Source organism: Bactrocera tryoni, chromosome 2 (genome assembly GCF_016617805.1).
Source record: "Bactrocera tryoni isolate S06 chromosome 2, CSIRO_BtryS06_freeze2, whole genome shotgun sequence".
NCBI classification, from domain to species: Eukaryota; Metazoa; Arthropoda; class Insecta; order Diptera; family Tephritidae; genus Bactrocera; species Bactrocera tryoni.
In genome coordinates, this window is record NC_052500.1 from 62,633,391 (window position 1) to 62,647,722 (window position 14,332).

General features: G+C 30.8%; 1 protein-coding gene across 1 annotated transcript; it reads left to right on the forward strand.

Annotated features, from left to right (window-relative positions):
- The first annotated feature begins 9,864 nt into the window (after positions 1-9,864).
- LOC120769403 lies at positions 9,865-12,914 on the forward strand. Its single transcript, XM_040096381.1, has one exon. It carries the CDS (start codon positions 9,957-9,959, stop codon positions 10,644-10,646), a length of 690 nt encoding a protein of 229 aa, XP_039952315.1. The 5' UTR covers positions 9,865-9,956; the 3' UTR covers positions 10,647-12,914.
- The last annotated feature ends 1,418 nt before the right edge of the window (positions 12,915-14,332 follow it).

A 14,332-nucleotide genomic window follows, 5' to 3' on the forward strand; every position in this document is an offset into this window, starting at 1 on the left:
TCAGAGTTTCTTGAATATACAATATGTCACTAGTTTCTAGTATATACTATATATGTATGTATATATACATATTTATGAATTGTGAGTAATTTTCGAATCCGAGAAAATCAGAATTAGTTCCTTGTACTATGGGGTTTTTCAAATTACTATCACTTTTGATATACTGAGACTTGCTATAAACTGTGTTACAAGATTTCGTTGCAAATATTCGAGAATGAATTATCAGAAAAATGTGCTGTTATATTGTATTATACTTATATATTTTACATCTACCTATAATATTAAGTCAGCAGCGATTATTCTATTGTATATCCGTAGCAATATATAATATAATCGGAAGTCGATTTCTTATCTTTAATAATAAAATGATCAATCCTTTATTAGTTTGTTCGATTCGCTGTTATGTAAGGGGCAATATTCGCCGTTGCCAATGTGCAAAGGAGCATAAATCTTCCGTAGAACCTTTCTTTCGTAATGTCGACTCATCAGTTGTTGCCATCGTCCATGCCTCTGCAGCCTCTGCACCATATAGCAGGACGGGAATAATGAGTGACTTATAAAGTTTGATTTTTGTTGGTCGAGAGAGGACTTCACTTCTCAATTGCCTACTCAGTTCGAAGTAACAACTGTAGGTAAGAGTTCGTCAATATACGTACAATGGAAGTTCTCGCAAGTGAGGAAAGTTCTTTGAGTGCCATTCACTTGGGAGTGCCCAGAAATGATTCATTTGCATATGGCTCAAGCAGCACACGTTTTCCGGCCTAAGACCAAGTATCCTCTGGGTAGCCAAAGAACAACCATTTGAAGGTGAGGTAAAGCTTGTTTGGGACCCGCCACGTAAAAAACGCTCCCACAGGAAGTCAATACAAATGGCTTATTAAATAAAAAGTTTTCTTTATAAGGGCTTGTGTCTGGTGGGTCGGCTTGTATTGCTGTATGCCTGTATAGCTATTATCTATTCAAGGTACATATATACTATATATTTAATTCTCATATTATTGGTTTATTAATAATCTTAGCAATCCTTAAAACTATTTTATTGAGTCTGTTGCCAGCAACAATTGCAAAAATTCTGTAAGATTGTAGAATATTACGAAATGTTTTCCACGTGCCACAATATTTACGAATATTTAAAAATAGTTGTTGTTCATAATGCCCGGCAATTCATACTAATTAGCATATTGAATACATGCTCATAACTATTTTATTTATTTATTTAGTAATTAGCATAAAAATCGCCAAAGGAAATTTTAATAAATTCCAGTCAGTAAACGCTGGCGTTACAATGATGCGCTCGAGTAGTTGAGTGTATTTTCAGTATTCACACATCTAATAGTAAGTATATTGTGTATTGTGCAACAAAAAGTTGTATGGATATTTAAGTTCTTTTTCTGTATTTGTGTTTATTGTAAACGTTACTGTAGGACAAGCTACATATGTTTACATACATATGTAAATGGTATATACTAGTACTTACATGTATATATATTTCAAATTTATGTCTATTTATATCCCGAACCCGCTGTATTAAGTTAGTAACAGCCAGAAGAAAACATCGGCGAACCTATTAAATAGTTATATGTATATAGTATAAATAATCAACGTGTCGAGTTAGCCCTTTTCATCCGCCTGCACAACCGCTCGATCTGTGTGTATATATGCGAACGAGTCCCTTAGTTTTCGAAATAACGATCTCAAATTTTTGACACCCCCTTTTCTCTTTCACAAGCTGCTCATTTGTCGGAATCGTTGATATCGGACCATTATAGCATATAGCTGCCATATAAACTGGTCTATCCAAATCGAGTTTTTATATGGAAAACTTTTTTAGTTGACAAGCTATCTACACGAAATTTGGCACGGCTTATTGATCAAAGCAACGCTACAATCTCCGAAAAAATTGTTCAGATCGGGGAACTATAGCATATAGCTGTCATACAAACTGACCAATCCAAATCAAGTTCTTATATGGAAAACTTTTATATTTGACTAGCTATCTTTACTAAATTTGACATGAAGTATTATCGAAGGAAACGCTACAATCTCTGAAAAAATTGTTCAGATCGGGTCACTATAGCATATAGCTGCCATACAAACTTACATATCAATATAAAGAAGAAGATCTTTATATAGCCTTTTATGCTATAAGAAATACATCTGAGAAGAAGACCAATAGTAGCTTCAGTGCAACCGAAGCTAATTTTTTTGTTCTTATTTACGTGTTTGTTGTAAACGTGACTGCGGCACAAGCTTTTTATATTACATTTATGCACATACTTTATGTATACATAATTATTTTATGTGTGCAAAAATACAAATTTATGCATGTTTTTGTTTATAGCGCATATATTATAATTTCACAAACACACACAGGCATGCGCAGTAGTCGTTTTGTTTGTTTATTGCCCATTTGACAGACAGCTTGACTGGCAACAACTCGCCAAACTGGTTTGGAAGTGTTTAAGCGTTAAGCGATTAAATTCTTACACACTTACTACTGTACATTACTGCACAATGACAGGTGTTCAAATTATAGAATATTTAAATATTTGTATGCATTCATGTGTGTGTGTCTGTAAATATTTATTGAAAACTGCACGTATTTCGTGTGCATGTGTGTGCTTGTGTATACATTTTCAATGATTTATTGTTGCTAAAATCTTAAATGCAAACACTTATTATTTTAATTAGCATTTTTTTGTGGTTGTTGTGTTAACTTTTTGTCAATATTTTTGTGCTTTTGTTTACAAATTATTTTCACTTTGTGTAAATTATAAGTTGGCACTTTGTTAATTGAGTTGACTGCTTGAGTCGTAACTGCATTAATAGCGGTCACATAGGTTGGTGTGTGTGTGTGCGTGTGTGTGTTTACACCTGTGTATAAACAAATATATATGAATATGCATAGTGCCACACTCCAGCTTTAGGCGACAATGTGGCTTAAAGAGCATAGCCATTTATACAATATATATATAAGTAATATATATACATACATACATACACATATAAATAATTTTATATACATATATAAAGAAATTTACACATAGTATATACACATACATATCACAACCATTTGCATGACTAACTTGACCCAGTTTAGAGAGCTGGTCCATCAACTTTTAGCTTCATCATTAAGTCACCAAACAATGTCAAGTCTTCGAGAGATTGAGATTTCTCTAGCAGTATTTCACTTCTGACGAAATTATATGTATATTTACAGCTCATATAGTAAATAGTGTTAGTGACTTGCAACAAATCACTGCATTTCATACGAAACCGGCATTTAAATGAAGCTCAAACTATCTCATATAAGTATTGGAACAACTCATTGAAATTCTTGTAATGCTGTCGTTACAAAAACGAAATTGTTTTATTCAAAACGAACCGTAATTTTATTGTGATGTTCATGTTTGAATACGAAAATCACCTGCAGCTGCGACTTTCACGTACTGCCTTGGTGACCTTTATTAGTATACACAGAAGAGCTACTTTAAGTAATAAAAATTAAAAGTAATCAAAGTAATCGAAGGAGAATTTAAATATACGTTGGCATTATATAAAAAGCAGAAAAAATTAACTTCAGTGCCACTGAAGCTATAATACAATTAACAAATAAATAGGTTTCCACACAGGAACTTGATTTTTGTCGTATAGTTTGCATGGCAGCTATATGCTTTAATGGTGCGATCTGAACAATTTGTTTGAAAATTATAGCTTTATCTTTGGAAATAATGTGTACCAAATTTTGTGAAGATATCTTGTAGAATAAAAAAGTTTTCCATATAAGGACTTGATTTTGATCGAATAATTTGTATGGTAGCTATATGCTATAGTGGCGCGATCTGAACAATTTTTTCAAAAATTTTAGCAATGCTTTGGATAATAATTCTTGCCAAATTTCGTTCTGAGATCTTGTCAAATAAAAAAGTTTTCCATACAAGGGCTTGAGTTTGATAGAGCAGTTTGTATGGCAGCTATAAGCTATAGTGATGCGATCTGAACAATTTCTTTGTATATTGCACCATTGTCCCGTTTAATTATCAAAGTCGAATTTCAAGAAGATATCTTATCAAATGAAAAAGTTTTCCATACAAGGACTGTATTTTAATCGGTCAGTTTGTATGACAGCTCTATGATATAGCAGTCTGATATCGACTCTTCCGATAAATAAGCAGTGTTTTGAGAAGAAAATAGCATGTTCAATGTTTCAGAATGATAGCACTAAAACTGAGCGACTAGTTCTTATATATACAGTCATCCGTACACGTTTCCTTCTAAGTGTTACAAACCTTACCCTTAATACTTTTATAGATACATGTGATCCTAATAAAAGACTTTGCAAAATTCTGCCAGCTTTAAATGTATAGTATATCTATTAGTGAGGTATTATTACTCTATTTTCATAAAACTCGATGAGAAAGTTTTTGACCAGTATTCTCTTAAATTCAACTGAAGGTGGCCAAATCTGTTGTTGTAGATCTCATTTAGTTTAGAAATATCAATTTGAGTTTGATGAGTAGTTTAAAACTGGTCCAATATTGGCCAAATACTTAAAAAAAAAGTCCTTAATACCGCAAATTTGGATTTTTACTTAGTTAGGTTATGTTGGGTTACACTGGTTCATTGCCACGCCATGCATAGATCTACTGGTCCTTAGTAATATCAAATGGAGGAGAAGTATTTGTCATGCAAGACGTCAACTTTTTTGCGAACTTTAAGAGCGACTTGATATCTAAGTTTGATACTTCGTCTAGTCCTTTGAACTGCGAAGCTCAAAGATATTTAAGATGGGTTCTAGATTATGCTGGAAAGAGGCGTAGGAGCTGCTCCAGCGTCTCTCTCATGCCAACTTCTTTGGTGATCCAGCATGTACTTAACTTAAGGCATTCATTCGCAGCCTGATCCGTCTATCAGCCCTTTTGTAAATTTCATTGTATGTATATGTTCAATAGTTAGACGAATGACGCTTTTGGCAATCTCATCAACTATTTCGTTTCCTTTAGGGCTTGGAATCCACTATGTATGCAGTCGCCTTGCGGCACACTTTAGTAAATGTAACTAAAGTAGTAACCAGGGCAACTTAATTCCATAATTCACTTAATTAAATGATTCAATTACTAATCAATAAATCGGTATGAGGATGAGTAAAATGCTATCCATCCAGCCCGAGCTTACAATTGTAATATTTAAAATTACTTCTGGTCACTTTATACCATATTTTTCAAACATACATATATACTCCATTTACAAAACCTAGGGCAACTGATAAATGTAGCAAAATTTTTTGATAAATATTTTTATAGTTAATAGAAAATTGTGAGTTGTAAGATAGTTTTTTTTCTTTATAACAAAAATTCTAGAAAATAATCTCCGAAGAAAAATCTAAAAATTATATAAGCAATTAGCACAAATCAAGTGCAAGCGATCATAGCAATTAGTTATACCACTTTACTTAGATATTCTCTGTGGCTGGCAAAAATTTACATTACTAGCTGTTCCATGTTGATATTCCACCGCAGTCTAATCGAGGAGAGGAAGAGGAATGTTGATGGTTATGAAACTAAAATCAGTTAGTAACATTATTCCAATAAAACCTTCTTCGAAAAATTTACAGGAATCTCAGACTTTGAATGATACTACAGGCGGTGTGCCAGACCACCATTTGCCATGATCGTTAACTGCTCAACTTTTGACAACGCGTTTGAAGCAAATTGTACTCAACAAATTCAAGTATTCAAGAACCATGAAAGTATACTTTTTTTACAGTTAAAAAAATGTTCACTCTTGATGACATTTTTACTAAGAAAAATGACAAAATCTACGCAGAAACTTACAAAGACGGAAAAAATGTGACGATAGGCTCTAGATAGGGTTTAAAGTGGCCACCACTCAGCTGCTGTAATGGTTTCCCCACCAAGGAGGTTAAAGTGAAGATCTGTATTATCAATTTATCTGAAAAAAGGGTTAAAACGGGAGCAAAGATGTACGTTTTAGAAGTGGTGATAAAACAATTAGGCAATATTTTTCTTGATCAAGAGCACTGAAAATTTCGTCAAGATTCTGCTTCAGCATACACAAGGCAAAAATCCACACAGCAGTGGCAATATACAAGGTTATGTAACTGTATATGATTGTCCAACTTAAAATACAGACTTGAATCCATTAGATCACAGTTTGCTAGCAGAATTGACGAGCATAGAATATGGTAAATTTGGAGAGTTTCGAAAAGTCTTAGGTTCGCTACTGACCAATGGCCATATCATTTGAGTACTTGTGTGAAAGCAAAAGCATAACACATCAAATATAATTTTATACATTATTAAATAACGACCGGAATTTGTAACAAAACTTATGGCAGTACTAACAAAAATTCGACTGTCTTTTGGGTAAAAAAGAAAACGCCTCAAATGAGTCAAATTGTTGACTTTGTTTCGCTTTAATGACAAAACTCTCAGTTTAAAACAGAAAATCCAATAGAAGTAGCGTTTTGACAGTTTTGATTTAAACAAAAAAATGCTTGAAAATCGTAACCTTCAATTCTTACGCCAATAGACACTATTGAATCGCGGTATTAACTGCGACTGATCACTTCATTGTACAGCGAAACGAAAGAACGATTGGCACACTGTTGTAAACTCAACTACAATCGTTTAAGCGGTGTCTGCGCTAATAAAGAAGAAGATAAAATAATATAATAATAATAAAGAAGATCTCTTCATTGATCATCGACGTAGTAAACTCAACTAGATAATGAAGACATCTTCTGTGTGTCATTTCAAGGTTTGATACCTTTCAATATTAGATAATTCACTTGCCTTCTCTAACCGTTCTCTATGGGTTTTGAATATATAAAATCGTGGCAGAAAAAAACGCATCAAAATGATCAAGTTTGTAAGGAATTTCATTATATGTAAATCGAGGCACTTCAGGGCGACTTTAACAGTCGAAAAAAGTGGTAGGTCTTTGTATGGTGTGTCTTTCTGTGAAAAACTATAAGCAGAATAAACAGAATAAAATCACTACTCCATCTACAATTAAAGCTATATTTTCACTCCCATAATGATACACGATTTCTATAAGAATCACAACCTTCTTATGAATCAATAGAAATTCCAATTTGGTTACAAACTTTTATCAAAGTTTGCCTTTTTTATATTGCTCTGTAAGCTGGCATTACGAATCCACGCTTTGTGCGCATTTATAATGCGTTAACCGCAACAACAATAGCAACAGACGCAAACAACTCTCACCGATATTGAATTAAAATACAAACATACAAACATAAACCGCAAAAGATGCGTACAAACGTATGGTTATGGTATGGCGTCCGGCGGCAGATGATTTAATATGCATCATGTGGCATAATCTGAGGTTTATTTTTATTCAATATGGAATAAAAGAAATTCCATAATACATATGCAAAATAGAAATATTAATAAAAAGAGACAACTGAAAAGTGCAAAGCTCACCAAATGCGTTCAAAGCATCTGTGGTGGCTTATGGTTTGTTTTTGTTGCAGGCATGAGTAATTTACGCAGCAATGCGAAATGCCAAGCTACTTATATATGTACATATTTATATATTTCTTCGTGCGTATTTCTATATTTCGTCGCTTGGACTTGAACTGAATACCTAAAACACCTGAGATGTGAGCCAGAGCTGATTTGCGATAAACAGCTGATTTGTTAACAACTCTTAGACAAATAACTGTGCGATCGATCGATCGTTCGGCGCTGCTGCTTGTGGTCGGTTACGCTTTGGCGTGTGGCAAACGCGCGCTTTCGCAACGCTCGAATGCACAGTCAGCAAATCACAGTCAGTAAATCACAGTCAACTAGCCAGTTTAATACGTGAGCTGACGCGGGCGATATCACAACAGACTGTGCTGCGGTGGGACTAGGTCTGAGATCGAATAGCGCGCTAACGAATTTGCGAAGAAAACATTATAGAAATTACAATTAATTACGATTTTAAAATAATAACGGAGAAAACATAAAATATTTTTGGGAAAAAATATATTTCAGTGCATGAAAAATATTAAAAGATAAAATTTGAGAATAAAAATTGGTGGGGGCTTACTAAGTTTTATAAGAAGAAAACAAAAACAACACGAAAAAAAGTGAATTAAAACAATATATCGTTAAAGCTTAAATTTAAAAAAAATTAAGCTTCAAAATAAAATAATATAGCTTAGAAAATAAAAAAAAACATATAAAAATTGTCTTACAAAAATATTTATGAAAGTAGAAGTATATTTTAGCAATAAAAACAACAACAACAACAAAAAGTGCAATTCGAAAAACAAAGTGAAAATAAAAACGCTTGACAAAAATAATTTGGTGAGAGTTTAAGAATAGTTTAACAACACGAAGGTGAAAAAACAACAACAACACAGCACTTTTTTGGAAAAAACATTTTACAACATTTTTAAATAAATTAATTTGGCAACAATTATATATAAAACTAAAAAATAGTTGTGGAAAAAAACAACAACAAATACTGAATGCTGAAAGAAAATATTAAAAAACAAGAAAAAACGTTAACTTCGGTTGCACCGAAGCTAAATACCCTTCTCAGGTGCATTTCTGTTAGTAACTATGTGTTCAGTTTGTATGGAAGCTACATATGTATATGCTATAGTTAACCGATCTGATCAACTTCTTCGGAGATTACATTGTTGCCTTAGAAAATAACATATACCAAATTTCGTTAATATATCTAGTCAAATTTGAAAGTTGTCCATACAAGAACTTGATTCCGATCGTTCAGTTTGCATGGCAGCTATATGTTATAGTGGTCCGATATCGGTAATTCCGACAAATGAGCAGCTTCTTGAAGAGAAAATGACGTTTGCAAAATTCCAAAACGATATCTTAAAAACTGAGGGGCTAGTTCGTATATATACAGACAGACGGACGGAGAGACGGACTGACAGACGGACATGGCTAAATCGACTCAGCTCGACATACTGATCATTTATATATATACTTTATAGGGTCTCCGACGATTCCTTCTGGGTGTTACAAACTTCGTGATAAACTTAATATACCCTGTTCAGGGTATAATAAAGTGTTATTGTCAGATCAAAAATCAAATAATTAAAAACAGAATAACTTTTTTAATACTCTTTAATTAATTTAAACAGAAATAAATTTCAAAAAAATATTGAAAATTTCGTTCAAAAAAAAATTGTATCTAAAAATAAGGCAAATTTTGAAAAAATAATTTCATCTGTAATGAAAGAAAGACGAGAATTTAACGAAAGAAGCAGTAAACAGGTGCGCCCGAAAATTTGAAAAGTTCGAAAAATTATTGGAACAATATACATAAGTATATAAATACTATAAATAGTAAAAAAATAAAAACAAAAAGTTTCGAAAAAAAAACAAAATAGTTAGCTGTGATCCTTATGTTGTTTCTGCTGTTATAAAAAATATTCGAAGATTCAAAAACTAGCAAATCATATATTCGAAAAAATACCTAAAAAAATATTTTAATTTTAAACAATAATAAATTAAATAAAAACCAAACTAGTTTAAAAAAGACTAACTGAAAATATTTTAGCTCAAAAATTTATCTTCGAAATTAAACATTTAACCAAAAACTGAAAATTTAATAAATTGCATATTGTCATCCCTGTTTTCTCGTTGCTGTTACAAAAATAAAAAAAAATATTGATTGAAAGTTCAAAAGCAGTAACAAAAACAATAAAAAAAATTTTGTTAAAAATATTTAAACTCAAAAAATTTTTCTCCGAAATTAAAAATTTAACCCAACATTAAATTAAATAAATTAAAAATATTTTAATTAAAAAAAAAAATTAAATAAATTAAAAATATTTTAATTAAAAAACAATATACGAAATAAAAAATCAAAGCCGTAAAACTAAAACTATTTGCCAGCAAACAACTGCAAATTGCCAAAAAATTCTACCCACCCTAAATGAACTCTACAAAATGTTTCTGCGTCGCGCCATACAAGTCTCCACAGTGCTAATCTATTGGTTAGTCATTGTGCCGGTAATTTCGAAATATTTGGAGGACATCAAATGGATGCGTCGCAACAAATGGACGCGTAAGAAATTGGGCTTTTACGGCATTGCCGCCTTCGCCTTCATCTTCGTCTACTTCCTTTGCATGTACGCGTATACGTTGTGCAAGCGTTGGGAGCGTAAAATCCTAACGGACATGAAACAGTCCGTCTCAAAGGCGGCCGAGTCGGAGGTACCCTCCGCAGCCACGTCAATGGCTACCGTCGCCGAATTGGAGCCACTCGAACGCAAACGGCCGACGCGTCCGGTGATTTTACCAGCGCCACCTGCACACAGTGCCAGCGCACATTTACTCATGAAGGAGCAACAATTGCAGGAGCAGCAGCAGCAGCAGCAACAACAACGACCAACTGGTGCGCGCAATAAAGTGAATATTCTGCGTTCGGCGCCCAAAATACCCACGGTGCACCGTTTGCCGCCGTTGGCGCCATTGCAGGAGCAACCGTACGGTAGCGAGTTGGAGGCGAAGAATAAGCGCATAAGTCGCACGGAAAGATTGACAACAGAGTTAGCGGATATTTTGCGGCGTTATTATCGCATGAGTACGGGTAACGGTGGCGGCAAAGCGCCCACAACGATGGCGGAGCGTGTGTAAAAGACAAGAAATATTAGCTAGTTGCTTAGTAAATTGGTCGTATAGCTTTGGTTATAATATATTTATGTATTTTCGTTCAACTTGAAATGGTATTTTAGTGGAAAGCTTCGAATTTAAGAGTTTGGAAGATAAAACTTGGTTGTAAAAATCCGTAATGATACTCTGCTGTGGTTAATTTCTATGTGTAGGTGTTGCAGTGGAGAAAAGAAATCTCTTTATATTTGAATAAGATTGGTCTCAACTAACTAACTAACTAACGATGATAACTTTATTTTCGAAAAACAGTTTGTGAAAGCTCGCAATGAAAGTTTAGACGATTGTGTCAAAATCTCTTTACCTTTGATGAATATTGGTCTCAACAAAAATACGATTATTATTACAAGTAGTTAAGACTGCAGCGATGATAGTATTCTTTTCGAAAAATTATAAGTGAAAGCTCAAAACGAAAGTTTAGACGGTTATGCCAAATTATGTAAGAGACGTCCACATTTGACAAAAATTGGTCAACACAAATGGTACCAATATTGCAAGTAAATACATGTAGCTATAATTTGCGTTCTGCAGATTGATTTGTGAAAGCTCGAAATGAAAGCTTCGATGGTTCTGGAGAGTTTTTTAAATGACTTCGAGAAATGAAAACAGAAATTACAACTATTTAAGAATATTCAATCGATCATTTTTTTTCGAAAACCGATTTGTGAAAGCTCATAATGAAAGCATCGGCGTTTTTGGGAAATTTTGTAAGGAATTTTCAGAAGAAATATTTTTTGCTTGACGAATAACGATCGAAAAACAATTTGTGAAAGTTTTAAATCAAAGCTTTGATGAAGTTTCTCAGTAAAAGAAGTGAAAAATGAAACAAAAAATCAAGCGATATTTATAAATAATAAATATGATGAAAGATTTCTTAATACATGACATATAATTTGGGTGGAGTTCAGAAGAATTTTTAATAATTAAAGTAATAATAATGTGTTATTATAAGCTAAAGTTCAAACTTTAAGTGCTATGGTTTCAAAAAAGTAACAAATGAATTTAAGAAATTGTAAACTTTAATATAAACAATGAGTGTTAAAAAAACAGATCATTATTTTCCAAAGAACACAAATTTCATACAAAAAATGTATATATACATAAAGTTATTGACTAAAATTAACAACTTGGCTGTGTATGAAAATGAAAGCTCCTGCGTAAGCTTTAACCTGTAATAAAATAATAATAAAATTTTGCAAATACTGCTCAAAGTAAGAAGAAGCTTTCAATTAATGATTACTCCAGTGAAAGCTCCACTGGTCATACTAATGAAAGCTCCGAAGAAAGCACTGAGCTAAGAAGTTTATTTAAATTAAATTTAAATTGTATATATTGTATAAATATCGAAGTGTGTTTCTTGTACGAAAGCCAAGCCGCCTGTGTTAATATAATTTACTTTTAATTATATATTTTATATTTGAAATTTGCTCTCAATTTTCCTAGAATATGATCAAAATGAATTCAGTATAAATTTTATTTTTTATTTTGCTAATTTTCTTGAAGTTTTCTTGAGCTAACATTGAAAGGAATAATATTTTAAAGAGTACTAACAAGGTAGAGATCGTGCAAAAAGTCTTTGAGAAAAAAATTTTGAAAAATTTTCAGAATTAAATACAAATTTTTTAAAGCTAAAGAAATTATACCTTACTTTTTTTGGTCGTTTTTTTTACAAATATTATATTTTTAACTATAATTATAACTACAATTATAACATAACTATAACTTTTCCCTTCTTCTGCACTGCCAAACATCACTTTTTACTAGAAATAACTTTTTTTTATTTGCAACGTTTATTTATTTCAATTCTTATTTTGGCTTGCTGTTCATTAGCATTTGACGTTTTTGTGTTGTAGACATGTTAATTTGCACGTCTTCGCATTGGCCACACTTGATTTGGGTATTCATTAATATTGTACAACACATGTAGATATGCAGATAGGGATATCCTTTTTCGGTGAACAACGTCAAAATCGTTTAAGCAATGAAATGATAATAAAAATAAAGCGCTTTAATGGCAAATAGCAATAAGAATTATTCAATTATTCCAAAGGTTAATTTGAAATATAAGTGAGGTATCTCAAAATAAGTCGGCGAATATATTTATAAGAGATGTTGCAGTTAGCGTGGCTGAGAACATTTTTAGAAAAATTTAATAATGAAAGTATAAAGCCTTTTGTGATTTGTGTAGAGACAAATATTTTAAAATAAAAACATGGAAATTCTATAAATAATTGAGAAAAGAATATTTTTTTTTTAATATTTATAAAATATATAATTAGAAAATAATACAAATTAATATGAAAATTTATACCAATTGCGTTCAAATTAAAAAGTTTTTGAATTTATTATTTTCGAAATGAAATTATGTAAACTAAATCTTTAAAAATATAGAAAAAATAATAACTTTTTCTTTATTGGCGTAGGAATGGCTTACGCGTTTATAGCCGAATAATAGCAACTAACTGGAATTAATATATTGTTTTTTAATGGAATATTTTCTGAATAAAAAATAATTTAAAAGATATATAAATATGAAAACTACTTTCAAAATAATACAAATATACTGAAGTAAAATCAGAATATAACAAAAAATTTATTAAAAAAAATAAAAATGTGTAAAATTTTGTTTTTTAATAATATAAAATAAAATAAAAAATATAATACAAAAAAATAAGTAATTTTATATAACGCGAAAAAATCAAAAAACAATAATCTCTATTTTTATATAATAAAAAGCCTTAAAATATAATATCAAATATATACACACACGATTAAACTTTAAAAAAAAATTATAAAAATATCGATTAATATGTTATAATAAAATAAATACATTTTTTAGGTTAAAAAATATAATATTATAAAAATTCCTCTTTATAAAATAACGTAGTAGAAACTTTTGTAAACATTTTAGAAAAAAAAAATTTCTTTAGAGAAAGCAAAATAAATAAGTTGTGACAATTAAACAATATTGATTAATTTAATAAATTATAGTAAAGTAAAACATGTTTTTAAATACAATAATAAAAAAAATAAATTTTTGGATGAAATAATAATAATTAGAATTATTTTTGTATTTAATAAAATAGTTGAAACAATTACAAATGTTAAAAAACTATATTTTTTCTTTAAAAAAATCAAAAAAATGATTTCATAATTTAATTTTGAAAAAGTTATTTGGAAACAAAGAGGAGTTTTTTTAAATACTTCGTTTTTAATAAACAAAAAAATTAATTATACTTTTAAATAATAAACTAAATAAGTTTCTCCGTGATAATGAATCCCTAGTGTGATAAAAAGTGTTCTTAAAATCGTTATAAATTTTACTTAAATAAAAAATTTCGTTAAAAATTTAACTAAGAAAAATTATTCTTCTTTAAACATAATGTCGTACATAAATACATAGAAATCTGCATCTCTGAAGGAAAAATAAAACCAAAGACTTAATAAAAATAGCTTTAATCATTTGTAATATTGTAATTGTATGATTTTGAAAAAAATGCTTTTCGACACCAAAATACTGTTTTGAAAAAATTGTGAAAAGTTTTTGAAAAAAATATATTGTTATTAATTGCCATTTGAAAAAATGCTGAAAATTATTTTTAAAAAAAATATTTATTTTATTTTTACCAAAATACCATTTTGAAAGAATTATG